At 35.7% G+C, this 22736-nt stretch overlaps 5 protein-coding genes across 8 annotated transcripts; 3 read left to right on the top strand and 2 right to left on the bottom strand.

Moving 5' to 3' along the window:
• Positions 1–11: 11 nt before the first annotated feature.
• LOC128889320 (ATP-binding cassette sub-family C member 10) lies at positions 12–6756 on the bottom strand. The gene is made up of 17 exons (XM_054146860.1): positions 6619–6756; positions 6230–6382; positions 5382–6137; positions 5047–5304; positions 4696–4969; positions 4386–4609; positions 3986–4223; positions 3634–3902; positions 3329–3556; positions 3053–3264; positions 2133–2991; positions 1835–2061; positions 1247–1753; positions 986–1177; positions 650–893; positions 428–567; positions 12–353 (listed from the first exon to the last, which is right to left on the bottom strand). The coding sequence occupies exons 2-17, from the start codon at positions 6371–6373 to the stop codon at positions 236–238; spliced, it is 4890 nt and encodes a 1629-aa protein (XP_054002835.1). The 5' UTR covers positions 6374–6382; positions 6619–6756; the 3' UTR covers positions 12–235.
• Positions 6757–6965: 209 nt separating this feature from the next.
• On the top strand, positions 6966–8298 carry LOC128889338 (coiled-coil domain-containing protein 97). 2 transcript variants are annotated; one of them, XM_054146885.1, is made up of 3 exons: positions 6966–7858; positions 7931–8093; positions 8177–8298. In XM_054146885.1, the coding sequence occupies exons 1-3, from the start codon at positions 6969–6971 to the stop codon at positions 8234–8236; spliced, it is 1113 nt and encodes a 370-aa protein (XP_054002860.1). In that variant the 5' UTR covers positions 6966–6968; the 3' UTR covers positions 8237–8298. The 2 variants fall into 2 exon arrangements, with proteins under 2 accessions (XP_054002860.1, XP_054002859.1); XM_054146884.1 differs by having other exon boundaries at positions 8171–8298.
• A 488-nt stretch (positions 8299–8786) lies between these two features.
• Positions 8787–13414, top strand: LOC128889325 (vacuolar protein sorting-associated protein 35). Of its 3 annotated transcripts, none has more exons than XM_054146867.1 (12): positions 8787–8904; positions 9489–9687; positions 9783–9906; positions 10011–10206; positions 10268–10462; positions 10534–10617; positions 10691–10927; positions 11163–11311; positions 11382–11868; positions 11933–12352; positions 12418–12561; positions 12631–13414. In XM_054146867.1, exons 1-12 carry the CDS (start codon positions 8902–8904, stop codon positions 12808–12810), a joined length of 2418 nt encoding a protein of 805 aa, XP_054002842.1. In that variant the 5' UTR covers positions 8787–8901; the 3' UTR covers positions 12811–13414. The 3 variants fall into 3 exon arrangements, with proteins under 3 accessions (XP_054002842.1, XP_054002841.1, XP_054002843.1); XM_054146866.1 differs by having other exon boundaries at positions 8811–8904; positions 9468–9687; XM_054146868.1 differs by lacking the exon at positions 9489–9687 and having other exon boundaries at positions 8837–8904.
• LOC128889326 (tRNA (cytosine(34)-C(5))-methyltransferase) lies at positions 13218–16322 on the top strand. Its single transcript, XM_054146869.1, has 5 exons — positions 13218–13414; positions 13581–15040; positions 15114–15481; positions 15556–15726; positions 15792–16322. The coding sequence occupies exons 1-5, from the start codon at positions 13349–13351 to the stop codon at positions 16100–16102; spliced, it is 2376 nt and encodes a 791-aa protein (XP_054002844.1). The 5' UTR covers positions 13218–13348; the 3' UTR covers positions 16103–16322.
• On the bottom strand, positions 16111–22672 carry LOC128889324 (centrosomal protein of 104 kDa). Its single transcript, XM_054146865.1, has 16 exons — positions 21954–22672; positions 21017–21181; positions 20487–20698; positions 20217–20403; positions 19931–20142; positions 19620–19827; positions 19359–19506; positions 19156–19282; positions 18857–19083; positions 18525–18794; positions 18118–18331; positions 17860–18038; positions 17641–17786; positions 17462–17563; positions 17261–17386; positions 16111–17013 (listed from the first exon to the last, which is right to left on the bottom strand). The coding sequence occupies exons 1-16, from the start codon at positions 21991–21993 to the stop codon at positions 16946–16948; spliced, it is 2631 nt and encodes an 876-aa protein (XP_054002840.1). The 5' UTR covers positions 21994–22672; the 3' UTR covers positions 16111–16945.
• Between the last annotated feature and the right edge of the window lie 64 nt (positions 22673–22736).

Raw genomic sequence — 22736 nt, 5'->3', positions numbered from 1 at the left:
CAAGACAAAGCATTACTACGTAACACTCATGTATTACAAATTCTCACATTATTCGTAGTCTTACAGGTTACGATACAGTCCTCGAAAATTCGTACGAAAATAATTATAATCTATTGATTAAAATACAGTCTTCTTATCTATAATGTACAAGACACATTACGCTGTATGCAGCCGATAATCCTATTAGAAAAGAAAAATAAATATTCTTATCGGAAGACACGTAATCGCGTAACTTTTACTCTTTATCGGAAAATTCTTGACTCGCTAGATGATAGAAATGAGAATCAACGTTCTGAATCAGTAAATTCGGTTCGTCGAATTCTAGGACTTCACCCTCTCCCATCACTAGAACTCTAAAACGGATGGATATATTTATATAATATATAATATGCGTTTATGTAGTGAATCGTTAATATAATTATCATACCTATCACAGTGCATGATTGTTCTTATCCTATGTGCGACAGTGATAACCGTAGCGCTTTGGAAGGAAGATTTTATCGTCGTCTGAATAAATTTATCTGTCTCTTGATCAACATTGGCCGTGGCTTCGTCGATACAGATTATCTGTAGAAGAACATTTGAAACTTAATATTCCGTAAAATTCGATATCTCGACAATTTTTAAATAGAAAAACCAATATCGGTACCTTGGCATTGTGCAAAACTGCTCTTACTAAACAAAGTAATTGTTTCTGACCCGCGCTCAGATTATTGCCACTTTCGTCTAATGTAGCACCAAGCCCTCCCAGACGATACACTAACGAATGAATTTGGCATTTCTCTAACGCTTTATATACATGCAAATCTGAATACTGATTCAACGGATCAAGATTCTCTCTAACTGTACCCGAGAAGAGATACGGGTTCTGAGGTATAATGGTTAACCGTGATCTAAAACGATGCGTTACGATTACTTTAAGGAAACGAAACGTCCCGAGCACATAGGCTCGAGTGTTAAAAATCTGTTGCAAAAACAACGTTACCTTAATGCACTCAACTGTAGAGTTCGTATGTTAACGTTATCGATAGAAATACTGCCTGAATTGATCTCTGTCAATCTAAACAACGAAACGAAAAGCGAACTTTTTCCAGCACCTGTGCGCCCGACTACCCCAATCTTTTCTGCCGGTCGCGTGGCAAACGTAATACCGTTCAAAGATGGTACCAAATGTTCTCTGCAAAACATACCTACCGTTAAAAATTAGCCGCCTATATTGAATGAACTCATCTCTAGTTGATCGCACCTGTATTTCAAAACGACTTCTTTAAATTCAACTACACCCTGACTTGGCCAAGCGTACGGTGGATTATTTCCTCTTACAGTTTCGACAGGTACGTTCTCTAAATACTGTTTTACGCGTTCGACCGCTATCATCTCCCGCTCCGTCTCGGTAAACGCGTTCACCACACCGGATAATAGTCCGGTTACCGATAACGCGTATGTAATAACCAGACCTATTAAGCCAGGATCTGCTATGTTATACTGATGCTGTAAGACTGCTATATTGCTCACGCCTGCTAAAAGTGCGACCCCGATAAGTTGTAATCTTAATGCGAGCCACTGACTGACGGCGATCGACGCAAATTGCGTTTTCTGGCTGACTTCCAGCGAAAGTTCGTTTTCTTGTTTGAAACGAAATACAGTGCGAAAAGCTCTAATAGTAGATAATCCATGAAGGGTTTCGTTAAAATGCGCGTATAACGGCGAGAGAGCCTCGCTAGATAAGCGCTTCAATTCTCTCGATGTTAGTCTGAAAAATATCAATCGAGTTATAAATATTCTTGTCAGCTTTAAATGCAAATTGCGGAAATATATATATATATATATGTACCTATAGTGATTTTGTATCCAATGGTAAACTGGTACGAGCGGAGCTAATACTAAGAGTATCCATGGTATACCATAAGTTGTAACAATGATTGTTGCAAATAAGCCAAATAGTTGGGCGAATAATATATTTGCAATAAAGGGCAGGGTGTCATCGATAGTGTATGTATCAGATGAAAATCTGTTAATGATTCTACCGAATGGTTGAATATCAAAAAATGTAGCTTTAGCCTAAACATACATGCTACATTTAATTTACAATATAGTACATTCGATAATCATCTTTTAAAGGAATTACGTACCCGTACAACAACCTTTAAAAGCTGTTTGTGTATAACAATGGCTGCTTGAATTCCACCATATGCAAACATAAACGCTCTCATTAATGTAAAAAGCGAATTGAGCACAGCTAACACAGCATAAACTGCTAAATAATGACCAGTGGTTAAATTGTCACTGTCTAGAAAATATTCTAAACGTGCAAGTTTCGAATTGTCCGTAGCGTTATTGGTTGCTGTTGTGTTAGTATGAGTAACCCAATAAGATAACCACAAGTCGGTAACGTTCTTAGAAATTTGCATTAATAACATGGAAAGAACTATCGAAATTGCTAAATAACGGCCTATAGCATTCACATAGCAAGTATATACACCGAGACGTACGGTCCCTTTTTGAGAACATTCTTCACCGAGCAAACGATCTGTTTCGCCTTCATTGATCTGAGGCATTTCTCTTGGTAAATCATCGATAGACATGATAACCAAATCCGACTCGTATGATTCCGAAGATAACAAATAGTCTTCTAAATTGGGTAGAACATCGCTCGGTTTACTCTGATTGATTATACTACCTTTTGACATTTCTACTACCGAATCTGCGTGAACCAAGTACTGAGTCTGATGTGTACATAGCAGTCTCGTTTTGTTTTTCAACAAACCCAAGATAACATTTTCAAATACATAGTTGGCAACTTTTGGATCCAGTGTTGCTAAAACATCGTCTAACAAGTAGATATCTTTGTCCGCATAGACAGCTCGTGCTAAAGAAATTCGTGTCTTTTGACCCCCGCTCAAAGTATTTCCGGCTTCGCCGATAACTGTTAGATCTTTCTTAGGCAAGGAATTTAAATCGACGGTGAGGGCACATGCCTTTAATATCTGCCTGTTACGAATTTCGCATTTAGAATGTTCATAAATCACTGTTCGTATAATTCAATACTTACTTATATTTGTTGTAATCGTATGATTTTCCGAAAAGAATATTATCTCGAATCGTGCCGCGTTGTATCCAAGGACTTTGTTTCACGTACGCAAAACCTTTCTCAATGTCGCTTACCGCTATCGTTCCGCGAAGTTTGGTAATTTCACCTAAAATACCGTCTAAAAGAAGCGATTTTCCACTACCCACTTTTCCCATAATCCCAATTAAGTGGCCCTAGAACAAGATATGCTCAGCTTACAATATTCTACACTGTCGCGACAGGCCACGATTTTATTACCTTTGGTACCGTAATATTGATATCGGGTAGAGTGAAAGTACCACTGTCTTCGAACGTAACAGTTTTTCTAGATTCTGAACTAGTAGATGGTGTTGCAACATCTTTAGGAGCGTCGATGTCATTCCGCTCCTTTTGTTTTGTACTTACATTAAACATGACGTTCTGAAGCATTAAGTCTACTCCAGATGTAGATTGCACATAATGCGACGATATATCTACATCTGGTAACTATGTTAAATAAAATTTGCATAATTAGTATTTCGAATCGAAAATTTCACTTTTTTTTTATCGCAGCTTTCACTTACACCTAACATTCTCTGAATTCTTTTAAGCGACACCCAAGCTTCCGTAAGACCATTCAAGACCCATGGAAATGCATTTAGTGGACCTATTAGCATGTTCAGCAGTGCCATACCAGTAAATACTGTCTTTGCATCGAGTTTATTTCCAAGTAGTACATATGTAGCAAATGTTAATATAGAAATCAATACAGGTGTTGTGGCCCAAAAGTAAACACACAGTGCATCTAAATATTTCCTGCCGCTCAAATACTTAATTTCACTGTCTCGTAATTCTGAGTAAGAAAAAAAATGGCAAACAGTGACGAAAGAACATTAATATTCTAGTATAAATTTATGTACACGAATATATACTAACTACAAATATTCCGCATAAAATGATCTTCCCAAACATTCAATTTAATTGTAGTTATTCCATGTAGTGTTTCCCCTATAAGTCTGACCCTTTGATCTTTACGTTCCATTAGTTTTGTACTAAGCTTCCCGATTCGATTTGCTATTATTTTATTTATGGGTATAAGCACTATCGCAAATGCCACCCCAGCTAAGAATGAAATTCCTATTTGTTCGTGCAGAAGATACAATGTCACAACTAACTGAAAAAGTACGAATATAAAAAATATTTACTTACCCAGCAGAGAATAAAATATTTTTAGGAAAAAGTAAAATACTAGCAGATTCTAAGTTTCTACAAGTAGGCTTTTAAAATAGTTATTATCAAGTGAAATAAAGCGGACAGAACTATACTAAGAGATTACCTGCAATGGTATGCTCCAAAGAGCATGGAAGCTTGGACAACTATTAACGAGTCTATCGCTATCTGTACTCATGAAATTTACGATTTCACCGAAATTAAATTGCTGCTTTAACTGGACAATTGAGGAGTGCAAAGTTTTTTTATACAATAACGTTATAACAGCAGATCGAATTTTTAAACCAACAATAGACATCCAAAATGTAAAATGTGCATTGCAAAAAGCTCCTAAAATTCAAACCTTTTTGTAATTTATATGAAACTTGTTTTTAAGCTTCATCTAAAAACATTAATCACCAGATTTTAATGCATACCTATTAAAGCACTAATAAATATTAATGATGCATATAGATATCCATATGAAACAGATTCATCCTTATCTTCGATGAAACCAACCAATTTATTCAATAATATTGGTCCCATGAATGATGTGCAATCGGTAATAAATTTTAAAATGCCAACTGAATAAAATTCCCAACCAAAACATTTATGTAATAAACGAAACAGTGTCATTTTGTTTCTAATCGTTTCTACATCTGTTTCCAACGTTAAGCCATTATTTTCCCTTCTGTCATTTACATTCCTGGGCTATAATATGGTATATGATTTTACGAATGTTTACTTCCGTCATTAAAATAACAGAGATAATTAAAATTTTAATTTACCACATTCTGCAAATGTTTATCAATTTTCTGACTAATTGTATTAGTGCTGATATATTCTGGTAAATCAAATAGATCGTCAGAATTATTTAATAAACCATGAACACCCTTTTTCATTAATGGATTTACCCAATTAAATAAAAGTTTGGAGATTGCTGTTGCATTCTCCATAGCAATCCCAAGATAAGCTGGGTCCTGTTCCTCTGGGAATCTTACATAAGAGGAATTAGGAGTACTCAACAGTGCAGTCTGTTCTCCTATCTATGAACATATTTTTAACTGAACTGTTGAAGTAAATTAACTCAACTGACAGAAGTACACAACTTATAATGACTTACTTCATTAAATTGAGAGGATCTCATATCTTGGAAACTACCGTGACCTGGTATCAGAGTTATAGCATAGAGTATTAGTAGAGTAACTACACTGATACTGAATCCCAAGGACAAATTAGGCAAAACATCATTTTCCGGATTATGTCTGATATGACTTCGTAGTAATAATGCAGAAATAACAATTAGTAAAAGTATTAATGCCCGAATTGACACGGGGCCTCGTGGATTAAAATTTCTTCCTCTTCTCAAACTTAATATATAACAAATATGAACAGCCCAAGCTAATCCTTCAGTACCTGCTACAAGGTAATCGATAGGTTTAGCAGCTGTTGCTTTATCTTTAACTGCACTTAATGCTGGATTGTAACCTTGTGTAGTAAGAATAGAAGAAGGTTCTGTTGTATTTAGAACACTACTCTTTGGAAACAAAATTGATTTTGTAAAGTCAATGGTACGATTCAGTCCATCTTTTATCTGATGTACTACATCTGATGAGTCCCAGAGTGAACTTGAATTTTTATACGATTTCATGATATATTTGTGAGTTATGGAATTATTAGATGGTATATCCTTTGAGGGAACAACTGTAGTATTAGAAAGAATAATATATGCTCTAATTATAGGAAGGATTACAAGGCACATAGTAATTAAAATTCTAAATTTTATGGCGGGATCAGAGTCAACACGAAGAAGGGAATATGTATTTCTCTTTCCACAATGATATGCAGATATTATTGCAATACAGATTAAAACTGGTATCTGAAAGTTATAAGAAAAAATAGCCAATAAATAAAGTATGAACTTCACATGACCACCATATGAAGTTCAACAATCTATTAATTTTAAATTACCTGGAGACAAAGTTGTTGGAAGCAGACATCAAGATCACGCGTATCTGGATTCAATGGCATAATGCCTCCATGGTATCCACATAATTCTGTCCAATTCCATTTCCACGTTTCTATGAAATCATGATTTACCCAATTACTGCCCATATTTTATAGCTGCAAAAAAGTGTAAGAACAAAAACAGTATAAATATAAATTATATATAAAATATAATGTTTGTATTGTACTCGTTAAATATATTATATATTGTGAGTAAAACAATTATTGCTATTGCATCGAATTTAATACTTATTATTTAGAGTGTCACTTTCATTTACAAAGCAATTGATGGATACAGAACAATTTAATTTTTAGAACTACCTTGCAGGTTTATTATAAAATAAAATACTTACCTATTAAGCATGTATCCTAGTTTATTCAATAACAATATGTGTATATGTCAGTATTTATTACACATTTCGTGAAGTGTCATGTTTCGGAGTGATCTCATACCGAATTAAACTTGTTGGTTAGGTTTCCGATGACAGCCAGTGTCGATGACGCATCCCATGTCAATAGTGTGTCGCATCACAAGTTACAAATCACTTGAGGAAAACCGTTAAATTAAAAATGACACGCGTATAAATATTATACACAACGAGCTACTGATAAATGAATCACAATTGTATCAATTCGATTATGTTCAGGCTGCCAATTTATGTGTAGAGATTAAAACACATTTCTTGGTTATGGTTGGTTAAACATGAGTGAAAAGGAACACAGTCAAGATTATGCATCAGAAATGACATTAAATGAAAAAGATAATAATAACTCAGAAGAGAGTATCCTGAATAAAGAAAAAGACACAAACTTGGAAGAAGAAATATTGAATCATGTAGGTAGGAGTAAAGCAATTTTCAAAAGCCAACAAAAAGAAGATCCAGATTTAACTTTTGAAGAAAAATTAACAATAGCACGTAATATACTAAAAAAGAGTTATTGTTTGTTTTTATCTAAATTTGGACGTTATATGAAGGAAGAACATTTAAAGTATTTTGAGAAAAGCAAAGACAAAGATTATGAAGTTGCTTACCATATTAATAGATTGCGAAGATATTTTAACAATTCAACAAGAGTGACTGATGTTAAAAATAGAAGATATCAAGCTTTGAAAACTTTAGTAAAGCAGGGAGAATACTTTAGTGAAACTGAGATGATGAAAAGAAATCCATTATTATACGAACATTTAATTGGACAATATATGACTGAAAAGCAAAAGAAAATAAGAGACAATATAGATACAACAAATATCACATTTGTAAATCTGTTAATGGAAAGTATTGATAGAGACAGTTTAAAACAGAAGCGGAAGTTACAAGAGGAAGAAGAACAAGATGTATTGGAAGAAACTGAATCAGATGAGGAGCAAGATGAAATTTATATTTCAAGAGATTTAAATTGTAGCAAAGAAAGTAATTTTCAATGGGGTAGACTACCTACATTACAGAATGAAACACACCATCAGAATATCCACAGGCAAATAAACAAAACTGCATGTAATATTTCGAAAACAGAGAAACAAATACTGAAACAAGAATTCGTGAGCAATATGTATCAAAATTTTTTGGATGGAAGAGATGACTTTGATTATAGGTATGTAAAATTTACTTTTACTAATAATATTTTAACTTACACATCTTAAACATATTGTTCTAATTATTTTAGCACTGTGGATGACAATGAAGCATATGATAACATAGATTTACGATCGCAAGACGAAGAAGACAAATATTTTGATTCAGAATCTCCTGAAAATGTATGTCCCTCTGAAGACAGAAGTGAAGTTGAGACTGAAGATGAATTGGATATTTATATGAAATCACTGAAGGTTAATTGATATTATTCAGTTTATGATAGGTTTACGTAAATGTTCAAATTTACAAAAGATAATTGTTTATTCGATAGGAACAGGTCACTACAAGTACGCTCTCTTTGGATAATCTTGTATGCGATAATTCCTGTAAGACATAATCTTATATATGTACGATATTATATATACTGCATTTGTAAATAAAAATCCTTAGAATCACTAATGATTTAAGTGTTTATTCATCATCTTGGAGTTATGTAAAAGTCTATTGTTTATTGAAAATAAATATTGCAAATATTTATTACGGTGGCGCCATCGGTGGGAAAACGCCCAAGTTTGTAGTGAAAATAGTTTTTGCTGTCGCCGCTAGATGGCGAATTGTTTTTTTAGTGGCGCCATCGGTGGGGAAATCCCCAAGTTTGTAGTGAAAATAGTTCCCACTGTTTCTTTGCGATGGCGCCCCAAATATATTTTATTAAATTATTCTTTATTTTTCATAAATAAGCAATTAATACGATTGTTTGCTCCATAACATTACATATTATTTCAATATCTTATTTAAACATTATTATTATTAATGCAGCCATAATTATCGACACTTTGGTTAGGGGGGTTATCTAGCATCCACAGCAGAAACTCTTTTCACTACAAACTTGGGCGTTTTCTCACCGATGGCACCACTACACCCGCTCACTGAGCGGCTTAATGAGCGGTGGTCGTTCTGGATGCACTTGCTGACGGTGTCATTTGGTGTTACTTCTGTCGGTTTAGTGGTCGGTACTATTTCCAGTATAGAAAATAAACGTTCAGTTTTTCATAAAGAAAAATGGTAAGTACCATTGTTATTTCAAGAAGCATGTTAAATTATTGCTTGCGGAATCAATTGACTAAATGTCAATCAAATTTGAATGAAAATACATACAACTATCATATGGGAAAATAATCTTAAAACTACTGAGGTTAACTGTCGTAAAAATGTCGATGTTTATATTTAAGAACTCGACAAATACTTAAAAACCGTTTGATATTCTTTTTATCCTCTTCTAAGTAATAAAGAAGAAACGCTTTTGTAACACATTTTTTTTATTGTGTGATATTTTAGTCAAATTATAACTCTCTAATACTGTACAAAATTATGCCGAATATAAATGAAATTTGGCACCTAAAATCATATTTTGCTTTCAGCACGCATTCATTTTATGCGCATAATGCCCTTATGTTATTTGCTTCCTATATAATATATAAAACTCCTATTCTGAACTGGTGCTTAAATTTGTTACTATAATTTAATGGAACGGTTTTGTCCTATATTTTCCATTGTATGAGCAAAAAATAATGCATGCCTGCATTGATTGGCTTACCTAGCATGGTACTACCTGGTGTTCCTGGTAGGTATCTTTGTTTTTCTCGCAGCCAATGACACCTGCCATAACTGGAGTAGAGGAGCAGGAAAAACTACTTGAAGATGCAATCGGTGTGGTTAAAGTGCAGGCCTTCCAAATGAAACACTGTCTAGATAAGTCCAAACTAATGGATGCATTAAAACATGCTTCTACAATGTTAGGTGAACTCAGAACTTCTCTTCTGAGTCCAAAGAGTTACTATGAATTATGTATGCTTTTTAAACTTAACTACTTCTATCATATTGTAGAAAATATGTAGGAACCTTTATAAGAATATACTAATTTGCCTTACATTTAACTCTAGATATGGCTATTACTGATGAATTAAGGCACTTGGAACTCTACCTGTTAGATGAATTTCAAAAAGGAAGAAAAGTCACAGATTTATATGAATTAGTACAATATGTTGGCAACATTGTACCTAGACTGTAAGTCTGATGAAACAATGTTATAATGATATTAATATAATACATAATTTTGTCATACACACATTATTGGTCACATTTTGCTGATAATATATTCTGATTTATAGATATCTGCTTATCACAGTTGGATTGGTATATATCAAAACAACACCTGGTTTAAAAAGAGATTTGTTGAGAGATTTGGTAGAAATGTGTAGGGGTGTTCAACATCCCTTAAGAGGTCTTTTCTTAAGGAATTATTTATTGCAATGTACTCGTAACATATTGCCAGATGGTGCTGAAGGTGATGATGAAGATGGAAGTGTACGTATTACAAAGAAAAAAATATAAAACACATTAGTTTGTATATTGTATTTTTCTTTAGGTTCGTGACAGTATAGATTTTGTGTTGATGAATTTCGCAGAAATGAATAAATTGTGGGTACGCATGCAACATCAAGGTCATAGTAGGGATAGAGAAAGAAGGGAGCGAGAAAGAGAAGAACTTAGAATTTTAGTGGGAACTAATCTTGTACGGCTTAGTCAATTGGAGTCTGTAACTTTAGATAAATATAAAAAGGTGGAGCACAAATACATTTTACTTGTTAACAACTTTTTTTAATTATTAATTAATAATAAGACGATTTTTAGCTTGTTTTGCCAGGAATATTGGAACAAGTAGTCAGTTGTAGAGATGCAATTGCCCAGGAATATCTTATGGAGTGTATAATTCAAGTAAACAATTTTTTAAATATTTAAAATTATGATAAAGCAATAGTGTTACAAATTTATCTGTACTTTTATTTAGGTCTTTCCTGATGAGTTTCACTTACAAACACTAAATACATTTTTAAAGTCATGTGCAGAGCTGCAAAGTGGTGTAAATGTAAAAAATATAATCATTTCATTAATAGACCGTCTTGCAGCATTTAGTCAAAGATCAGATGGTGTAGGAGGACCAGGAAGTCCCAATCAAGTGCCAGGAATACCACAAGATGTAAAGCTCTTTGACGTTTTTAGCGATCAAATTGCCACTATTATACAGGTTGGTATGATTATAGAATGAGAAAAAAATCAATGATTAATTAAATAATTAACACATCATTTATAAATTCAATGATGACCAGATACTACACAAAGTTGATTCAAATATGATCATAGTTATGAATATTCAAGTTATCCTTACTCGTCTAGTTTAAGTCTGAGAATAGTTTCCCACAATAGTCATTAACTTTTCTTTCATTATTTCCCACTCATAAAACTGATCTATTTCTATCTAGACTAGACAAGAGATGCCTTCAGAGGATGTAGTATCTCTTCAAGTAGCTCTCATCAACTTGGCACACAAGTGCTATCCTGACAGAGTAGACTATGTGGATAAAGTCTTGTTAACAACTGTTCAAATATTCCAGAAACAAAATGTAGAAAAGTATGTACAACAGTATAGTAATACTAAGTCAAACATATATAGAAATTCAATGACTATAAAATATTTTCAGACTTGATTATAATAGTGCTGTATCAAGGGAGTTAGTAAGGTTAATGAAAATTCCAATAGATAACTATAAAAATATATTAACTGTTTTAAAACTGGAACATTTTGCTCCATTATTAGATTATTTTGATTACGAGGGTAGAAAATTGTTAGCTATTTATATAATAACGAACATTTTGGAAAATGAAACCTTAATACCAACTCAAGAACAAGTAGATGCAGTACTTTCTATGGTGTCTCCATTGGTGCAAGATCAGCCAGATCAGCCTAGCATTGAAGAAGATCCTGAAGATTTTGCAGAAGAACAGGGCCTCCTTGGTAGACTGATACATCATTTCAAGTCTGACACAGCTGATCAACAGTACATGATATTAAGTGCTGCTAGGAAACATTTCAGTGCTGGTGGAAATAAAAGAATAAAATATACTCTGCCACCGATTGTATTCCAAGCTTATCAACTAGCTTTTACATACAAGGGACTAAAGGATGAAGTTAGTTAATTAGTAAACTTTAATAAACACTTTTTAAACACAGCTTAACAATTACTCCTTACAGGATGAATGGTGGCAAAAAAAATGCCAAAAAATTTCTCAATTTTGTCATGCAACCATTAGTGCATTAATGAAGGCTGAATTGGCCGAGTTACCGTTAAGGTTATTTCTGCAAGGTGCAATAGCGATAGGTGAAATTCGTTTCGATAATTTTGAAGTGGTTGCATACGAATTTATGAGTCAAGCATTTTCTATATACGAAGATGAAATAAGCGATTCCAAAGCTCAACTGGCGGCTATTACATTAATCATTGCTACATTTGAGCAAATGAGTTGTTTCAGTGAAGAAAATGCAGATCCAGTGCGTAGTCAATGTGCTTTATATGCTAGCAAATTATTAAGAAAACCAGATCAGTGCAGAGGTGTTGCAACCTGTTCTCATATATTCTGGTCTGGAAAATCATTAGCAACAGGAGGGAAAGAAGTGAGTAACAATTTTTCCTAAATAATAATCAATCAAAGTATAATTAAACTATATAATTATTTTAGATGCAAGATGGAAATAAAGTATTAGATTGTTTGAAAAAGGGTATTAAGATAGCAAGTCAATGTATGGATACATCAGTTCAAGTCCAACTTTATGTTGAACTATTAAATCACTACATTTATTTCTACGAAAAAGGAAACACAGCAGTAAGAATTATTTGTACTTCTAAACATTTTATCATCAAATTCGAACTAATAAGTAATAATTCATTTTAGGTAACGGTTCAAATTTTAAATCAAGTAATAGCAAAAATTAGAGAAGAACTTCCTAACTTAGAAGTCAGTGAAGAAACGGAACAAATACAAAAACATTTAGCTAATACATTAGAACATTTAAAAAACAGGATGGAATCGCCAGAAGCAGATGGGCTTTCATACCAAGGACTTGTTCTTTAATGCAATCATTATGAATGACAATTTTGTATATAAAATAAATTGTGAAATTAATTGTTTATTAAATACATATATTTACAACCATTCAAACTACATTAATTTGTTTGCAAGACTTAAATTGTTAATACATCGAATATATTTTATTAGATCATAAAGCATACCCTGTATATTTGTTTTAATAAAACTTTAATGTATATATATAAAGGTTCACTTATTCATTTCCGTATAACATTTCTTGTTTCGATTTAATTTCATATCTTTAACAAGAGAAAGTCATCAATAGAAACACCTTATTTTTCGAATATGCATTTTGATTGCTGCCAGAGATGGTGACTTTCTCATCAGCCTATCTACGGCTGCTTAAAGTGCGCCATCTAAAGGTTATTCATAGACAATCATTTTGAGTCTTACTGCTTACTGTCTTACTTTCTCAGTCTTCTGTTGCTTGTTGGGATAAGTAGTCTTGTTTCATTTATTGATAATTATTGAACACGTGTTTATTCGTAAATATTATCGGAGACGTAATTATTATAAAGAAGTAATGGGTAAAGGCCGGAAAAATAGACCGAAGAAGAATTTCGCAGAAAAACGTCGTGAAAAACAGAAGGTACGAATTTAATTCCTGATCGTGAAAGGCATCAGTTTTCTCATTTTTGGTTACATTTGTATTATAGTGCAATCAGCCTTTGTCAGTTTAGACATAAAGTATTTTGAAACTTCGGTAATTTTTTCTCAGTGATAGTAATAACACAAAATTCTTATAAATTACACAGAAGAAAGACGAATGGGACCATGCGCCGCATCATAGCTATGAAGACATCATTAGAGAAAATAACGATTTTGAAAATTATTACAAAACTCAGGGAATTGTTCCCGAAGATCAATGGGACTCGTTTATGAATACTATGAAAAAGAATCTACCAGTAGCATTTCGAATTACTGGATCAAAATCAGAAGCTAAAGCATTACTTGATACAATTAAAGGAGACTTTTTTAAAGAAATTTTAAATACAAGTATAGAAGATGAGTCTGAGAATAGTGATGAGGCACAAGATATATTAAGATGCATACCATTTTATCCAGATGGATTAGCTTGGCAGTTACAATTAACCAGGAAAGACATTAGAAGATCCGAGGCATACTTTAGGTTACACAATTTTTTAGTTGTTGAAACAGAGTGTGGAAGTATCAGTAGACAAGAGGTGGTCAGCATGGTACCACCTTTAGTATTAGATGTAAAACCTTCTCACAAAGTATTAGATATGTGCGCTGCACCAGGTTCAAAAACAGCTCAGCTCATAGAAATGATACATTCCGAAGGTGGTCTAATTCCAGGAGGTTTTGTAATAGCTAATGATCTTGACCATAGTCGTTGCTATATGCTTGTGCATCAAGCAAAAAGGTTAAATAGCCCAATTGTTTTAATTATAAACCATGATGCCTCTTTACTGCCTAATTTCACTTCCACAAAACCAGATGGCACAAAAGAACCATTAAAATTTGATAGAATACTGGCTGATGTACCATGTAGTGGTGATGGTACAATGAGAAAAAATCCAGACATCTGGTGTAAATGGAATCCAGCAAATGGTAACAATCTCCATGGAATTCAATACAGGATAGCAAAAAGAGGATTAGAGCTATTGGACGTTGGAGGAAGAATGGTATATTCTACTTGTTCGCTAAATCCAATAGAAAATGAAGCTGTACTTCATAGACTTCTGGTTGAAACAGAAGATTCTGTCCAGATTGTTGATGGCAGAGACTTTGTTCCTGGATTAATATGCGATCCGGGTGTATCACACTGGTTACCTGCATCAAAAGATTTACAATATTATAAATCATGGGAAGACGTACCAGAACAGTGGCAAACACAAGTTCGGCCAAAAATGTTTCCTCCAAAACCAGAGGATGCTGCTAAGTTTCATTTTGAACGATGCATGAGGATATTGCCACACCATCAAGATACAGGAGGTTTCTTTGTTGCTGTTTTGGAGAAGGTAAAGCCATTACCATGGGAAAAATGTGATTCTGAAGGAGACAAGGAAGAATTAAGTTTAGAAGATGAAGTAGAGAAAGATAAGGGAAAGCATTTAACGCTTGGCAAAAGACCGTTAGATGACGATGACAAACCGCGTGGACCCAGAAGAAAACGTAGAAGACGTAGTGGATTCAGGGAAGACCCATTCGTGTTCTTCAAAGATGATCAGGAGGAAGCGTGGTTATCTATTAAGTAAATTGCAGGTGTTATTAATTTTATATTTATATTGATTGTTTTTTATTTTTTTTTTTTTTTTATTTTTCAGAAACTTCTACGATGTAACCGATAAGTTCGATCCAAAATGTTTACTAGTTCGAAATCTCAATAGAAAAAGGAAAACCATCTATTATGCATCGCCCGAAATTCGCAACGTTGTTATGTCTAACGAATCTGAAATAAAATTAGTAAACACGGGAGTAAAATCATTTGTTCGATGCGATAATAAATATATGGTTACCCCATTCAGACTTGCTTGGGAGGGTTTGCAATCCCTTGTTGAGTTTATTGGCGATTCTAGAAAAGTTAATTTAACTAAAGATGATTTGATAACGTTATTACAAAATAACAATCCTTCGAAACCACCCGAGATTATAAAACTTAGCCCAGAAACACAAGAACGTTTAGGAAAACTCGGTAATGGAGTTAATATTTTTGAAAGAAATATTTAAAAAATTTAATTGTAAAAGTTCATTCGTATTTTATTTTAGCGTCCGGAAGTTGTATACTTCTGTACAAAGAAATAAAGACGGAGGAGAATCCAAACCCGTTAAATTTACAAATGGTGGGATGGAAGGGTATCATGTCCCTGAGAGCTTACGTTCCTAAACACGATGCAATTCATTACTTACGTTTGTTAGGAGTTGACTGTTCGCAATTTGGTACGTGTTTATAGAACGTATAGTGTGATTTATGATTAATTTTTTATTCAAAATTTATATTGCAGAGATAAATAAATTCAAGGAGAATCGAGAAACCCTTGCCTCCGAAGAATTAGATAATGTCAAAAGTTGCGAACCGGAAGTTACTATAAAAATCGAAATTGATAATGACGAAGTTACCGTGAAGGAAGATGTTTCGAAAGTAGTTGCTAATAGTGATATTATCAAAAAGGAAAACGTTTTGAAAGAAGTTACTAATGATGTTACCGAAAATGAGAATATTTCGAAAAAAGTTACTAATAACGAAGTTCTTAAACAGGAGAATATTTCGAAAGAGATCGACGAAACAAAAATTTCAAACGAATCGAAAGAATGATACGCATGTTCATAATATAAATTGCAGTTCCTTTAATATCTCTATAAATATCAGTTGTAATATGCTTAACACTAGTAAAAAAATGTTTATTTCATTTAAAGTTCAGTGATGGTGCTCCACTTGGTGGAATGCTGAAAACAGACAAGGCGGATATTTTGTAATGTACGATGATAAAACTTAACAAGAAATAAAAATAAAATGTTCTTACAGGACAAGAAAACGACAGTAGTATTATAATGGGAAATGCCGTTTTTACTATCCATTTTCTATGAAATAATTTATGAAATTACATGTAATATTTTACGTAATTTGAGCGAGAAGTACTCTTTCCTTTTTCGTTATTTTCAACTACTATGTCCAGGATATTATACTGATAGATTACAGTATAAATATTATAAATATGGCCGGATGCGGAGGAATCATTAATTGAAAAATGGCCAATGCCATAATGTTTAATAATATGTTATTAGATTGTATGGAACTCCTTGCTTCTACCGTATTTTAAATTTGAAAAAGATGACTATCCGTTTCGTGCCTTGACATTCGTTTCGAATTGTATTACACGTTAGTTAGATTTTCTTCTTTTTTCGATATAGTTGATACCAAGATTCTTAGTGTTCTACGGATTAGATTTCAATGTACGACTAGAAATTTGTTCAACATAGAGGTATTTCTACTAATGAAGGACGGGTTTTCCTATAAAAAACATTTAAATACAAGTAGAAATATGAAAAATGCTGAATAGCTCGTAACGTATAGTTAAATTATATGTATATAAAAAAAAAAGAAAAATCTTCTCTAAAACTCTTTATACTCCGAATTGTTCGAAGTTGATGGTTGACGCTAGTAATCTCTACTAGTTGGTGAGGTCATTTTTCCTCCGAGATGAGAATTGGATGGAGACTTTGAACCTATAAGCGAACCAAATTAATTTTGCATCCTTGAAGTATGTACTGACCGACCACGTTAAGTTGCCGAGTGTTTGCAAACTAGAGAGAATCGGGGAAAAGGGATTAGGCTGCTCGCTCCACTCGATACATAGTACAATAATAAAAATACGTATATCTCGAGGCGGAGCTGCGAATCTGATTCGACACAAAATGGCCGGTCTGTACATACATGTATATATATTACATATTGAACCGCTATCGAACTTACAGGTTTTCGCTAGTTTATTTCTTGGATTATTTGTACAAGGATGTTCACCCATGAGATGCTCTCTCCATTTATTTTGATTCACGAGACTAGAGCAGAGCGGACAACGGTCGTATCCTTCGATGGGTTCTGTAACGTAAGCGAATAATATGTAAAGTATTTTTGACATACTGATTTTATCTTACAGTGCATTGTCGTGCATACTTGTACACTTGTTATTATTTCTGTGTTCCTCAAATGAGTTTTCATGGACTGCCAATTTACACGTTTCGCATTTCACGTAATTGCTTCTCATATCGCATTCGTCTGAAAGAGACGAAGTGAATTTTAACGTTGAACGTCGTTTAATTAGGCACATATAAGTCCCGTAATGGGGTACTCACTTAACAAGTGAAGATTTAAATACGAAATTTCCACTACTTGCTTACACGCTTCGCATTTCGTCAACATCGGGCAGCTTCTCCAATAATGGATATTTAGTCCTTCTTCGGAATAGCTTTGTCCTTTGGACAGGCAGAATATGCACATTCTAAGAAGAAGAAAACATATATACAAACAATATTGTGCAATGTATCTTTCTACTGCAATTGTAGCTCACTCACTTGTCACCTTTGTGATCCGTGCTATTCTCGGACGGAGACGTGACGCTCGTTGAGCTTCCTGTACTAACAACAGGACTCGTTCTAGATGGAGACTTTGTTAAGTTAGCTACATTATTCTCCGTCGATTTCGTCCGCGTCGGTGTCGTCGTTTTGTGATACGCGTCCGCTTCCTTTTTTCTCTGTTAAGCGACATAAGGAAACGCACAGTCACAAACGTTTACGAAGATCGGCTTTTCTCTATTTACAAACTCTCTCTACCTGAAGATCGATGAGATCGAATTCGTGAAATAGTTGACGATACAACAGGTTCCGCCTGGTAATATCGTCATCCGGAGGCAATTGCTTTCGAACTAATCTAGGATTCACTTTGTACACCAGCACCAGAATCCTCTCCGATACTTTCCTAACTGCTTCCGCCGGATGATGCAAACCCGAGGAACCCAATTCTGACAACGTTCGACAAGTGAGTCCACTGCAACAATTACAGTGCCTTATCAGAGTAATTGCGTTTTAACGATCCAGGCTTAATATCAGGGTTCGACCTCTGCCAGCAACATTTACGAGCAAGATCCCATTTAATGTTGCAGACAGAGGTCTCATCGTCCTAGATTGATCGCACATCGAACACGAAATCGTGCAATCAAAGTTACGTTTTTTAGAGTCACCTTTGTTTGTCGGTAGAAATTCCGTGGTTCAGAATCAACTGCTCCACCATTTCGAGCCTACTGAGGGCCAGTCTTTGATGCGTGCTACTGCTTACGGGTCTCGTCAAATGTACCGGTATTATATGCAATTCTCTGACGCATTTGCAGTCTGCCATACTCAGTATCGTGTGCACAGCCATATTATGAATTCTCGGAGTGGTGTCGCCCGACTTTGTCAACAGTTCTGGAAGTAGACGCTCCACGCTTCTCGCGATTTCGGTTGACGATACTCTAAAGAAAAACGGCAATTTGTGATCGATTCGTCGGGCAGCGATACCTCTAAACGATTATACCTGTCTGACGCAAACTCCGAAAAGAAAATCCTGATCAATTGTGCTGCCAGGCTATACACACTGAACACTTTATCCCTGAGAGCTCTGTGTAGTAGCAAAATTGCAGCTCTGGCTGTTTTATTCGCCGAATGTTTCGAAACCTCCGAATCGAACGTTTTTAATTCCTCCTTCAGCTGCATCAGCCCTTCCTCCTTATCCGTAAATTGTTTCGAATAGAATTTTTCTACCTGAACGATCAATTATATCAGTTATCGTAGTTTAGAGATCGGTCGAACCTATCGCTTTCAAACTTGCATCACCATTTCCATTCCGAAGACAGCTATAGGTAACGCGGCTTGCTTCTTTTCCCTGTCATTCAACTTTGAGATCATCTTCGTATCTGTGTTCTCCATGTGGCATTCTCTCGTGAATTCGTTCGTGTGCGAACTGAAATTATTATTATCATCGATAAAGGAACTTTACTAGCGAGTAATATTCGTCTTACGAAAAGCAAAAATCTTACTGTCTTAAGGCAGGAATCGTTCTCTCCTCGTAAGCTTCGTAACTGGATCGAAGCGCAGGACCTGCGGACTTAGTCTTCCGTCTGAGCGATCCTTTGTTGCAATTGTTTTGCCTTTCCACGACTCCGTTCGTAGGACTGTCGGTGACTTCTATATAATTAAATAGATTAGGATTAGATGATTAACCGGCGAGTTGGAGAGGAAATTCTTTCTTTTTTTTAAACTCCCCAAGCGAGGAGACTTAATAAATAATTAAACTGTACCGGGACTGTTTGGTTTTTGATGCAGTGGCGAAACGGGTGGTTGATGCGCGGGTCCGGTTGGCGATATAGCTCCGTCGCGATTAGGCGGGATCACCAGCCTCGGAGGAGACGTGATATCTTCGGGAACAGTAGCCGTGTTCGAGGTACAGGTGTCTACCGATATATGTTCCTTTCCCTCCACCGACGACAAGTTGTTTTTTTCCAGTGGCTATTTACGCGCGGGCAAAGTATACGTGACTAAATAATTTCAATATACCGCTCTTCTATAGAAGTAGGAAGATCTGTGGATAGCGAATAAATTTGATTCTAACCCCGTGAATTTCGAGTAGATCTTGCACCTCCAGACTTTGGTAGACTTGCTGTCTGTATTGTTGCGCTTGTGCCTTCTTCGCTTTGGCTTTATCGTAGTCTTCCAACGCTATAGCATACTTTTTCTCTAATTCGTACTTTCCAAGGCGTTCCCCGGCTTTTCGCAGATTCTCCATGGCTATCTTTAACTTCGAAGCGTATTCGAATCTCTCCTCTAAAAATACATTCGCGTTCAATTTTCTACGAAATCTTTTCTCCACGTTCGGACGATATTTTTCTTGAGCTCACCTTCTACAGCCTGCAACTTTTTCGCCTCCATTTGTCTGATGATTTTAGCGACCTCGCGATCGACGTACATCTCGAAGGCTAGATCATCATACGGGGACGTGTAGTGAGGATTGTACGGAGCGTCTCCTTGTCCCGTCAGCTCTTGTCCGAACGGTTCGCCGAGGATATTGATAGCGATAAGGCCGACCTACGGTATCGTGCGATTGTCAAATGTATTTAAAAAGAGTAACTACATATGTCTAGGATTAAAATCAGAAATTTATAACGTACCTGCTGGTAAACGTTGTGCGCGTTACTATGCGGTTTGTGCAGTCTCAGTTTCAAGGAGACAGCCTCTGTCTCCGGAAGTGCTACACTCTTAAGCTCTCTGCTTTTGTACATAGTAGAAGCATTGTCGGACAATGTAATGTAACCCAAATAACTGAACTCCGTCGTAACCGAGGCATTCTCTTCTCTCGACGTCCATATTTCCAGCTTTTCAGCTGTAGCGAAAGGATTAGAATATAAATGTTAAAAAAATTCTAAATACATTCTGTTACGACTAAGAGCAAATATTTCGTAGACACTGCGAGATTGTTCGGCATTCAGCACCGAGTGGAATGAGAAAGGAGGGTGAAATGGAAAGCGTATAATGAAGGCAACCCCAGGAAAACGTGGTTGGCGTGTTAATTTAATTTTCTTTCATTACTGAATTGCTTCTTAGAGAAATCTGAGAGGTATTCTCAGTCGCGTCTCGGTAATCTCGAACTCGCCGAAATGTTATTCGACGTAAGATTACTTTTCCGAAAGAGTCAACTTACGTATAAGGTACTGATGAGCCAGGACTTGTATTCTCGTAAGTTTCGTCGGTCCGTGGAGGCGCAGGATGAGTTCCTGAGGATACGTACATTTTCTTGAACTTTGCCACCCTCTTACCGTCGGGCCATGAACGTTCAGTTCCAGCGAAGAGTGCCTGTCCTCTTCGCCTATGATCAATCGAAACGTTACAAGTTCAGACAACCGTTCGAACGAATAAATTCAAAAGGCGATCGATTATAGATTAACGCGATATTTCGCCGAACGAAAATTCGATTATTTTGTGTTGTTCCTCCACGAGGAACTTTCTAGCCGCTTTTACCTAAATCGTTGGCTACATTGCGTTATTTTATCTCGCCGCATCCATTCTCTTTTCCGAACAAAAATGGAGATTCCCGTGTAATCGATAAAGTTTTAACTCTGAAATTATATTTTCAAGGCTGCATCTTCGACACGAAACGGTGTCACGCGATACTGCGGCTCGGTGTACGCTTTGATGACCACAACAATTCGAGATATGCGTTACGGCGTATTGTCGCGTATACTTCAATCGGAAATATCTAGATGAACAATTCAGTGCGACTAAGTGCACGAAATACGAGTCGGTTACGACTTCATTGATCATTCGCCGAGAGCGATTCGCAACGTAAAGGAAACGCACGTGTCGAGTCGTCGATGTTAATCTATTTTTTTGCAGAATCGTCAACGGAAACATAAAATACTTTCGATACGAACAATTAATGTCTGCGTGAACACAAGCACGCAGCTTTATACGATCTGAAATCCGAAAATGCTCGAACGATTATATTTTCTTTGCTTTTTTTTTTTTTTTAAACCACATGGCGTTTCCACGATGTTTTTCAGGTCTAAGACAGATTCGCGCACAACTTAAGGTTAACGTCGTTGAATTTGTATCACAATCACAATTCGATGTGTTCTTACTGGTGGCGTACACGACGTGGAATCCAATTTTTCTTGGCATGGTGGTTTTCCGACGACGAAAACGACGAACCGTAGAAGCTAACGGATGGACGTAAAAAGGAAAAAGTGCGACGGGAGAGTAGGGGAAACGAGGAAAATGTCAAAATCTAAAAGGCACAGCCATTTGAAAGCTCGATAAGGGGGAGCTTGCAAGTTTCACCCCGGTGCGTAGGTAACCCCACTTGCACGTCTGTCCGCGGCGAAGCTTGCGACAGAACTGGCGGACCGCACTCGTTCCGCGAGCGGAAACTCCGCTCTTGAAGCGTTTTCACTCGTCGGAAGAGCCGCTCTCGTGATTTCGAATCCTTTTATAAGAGACGAGAAAAGCAACCGTTCGGTAGAAAGTGTTAAAAGGCAACGAAATGTTTATTCTCTTCGTAGTTTCTACATTTCTATCTTAACAATTTAAGACGAGTTATAAAATTATATTAACGATATATCGTAGACTGAAAATAAACTTTGAACATTTAATTTTCCATTTTGTTATTAAGAAGAAATTAAGTTAGGATCGGCGATGTTTAAGGATTTCTAATGCTTTGTTTCTTCGTACGTGGCACATTGTGGCACCGTCTTATACTTGGCTCAAGTTGAAATACATATAGACTGTAATTTCGTAATGGATCAATAGACGGAGGCTGCGTGACGTCAGAGGGTGCGGCGAGGGTGGAATTGCTCGCGAGAATCGTTATCGTGTCGGTCATTCACGACCACGTGCGTATCGGCACGTGCTTTTTCATTTTTAAA

Source organism: Hylaeus anthracinus, unplaced genomic scaffold, assembly GCF_026225885.1.
Source record: "Hylaeus anthracinus isolate JK02 unplaced genomic scaffold, UHH_iyHylAnth1.0_haploid 11997, whole genome shotgun sequence".
In the NCBI taxonomy this organism is placed as follows: domain Eukaryota; kingdom Metazoa; phylum Arthropoda; class Insecta; order Hymenoptera; family Colletidae; genus Hylaeus; species Hylaeus anthracinus.
The sequence above is the reverse complement of the archived record's forward strand: the minus strand, read 5'-3'. Positions and strand labels throughout refer to the sequence as shown.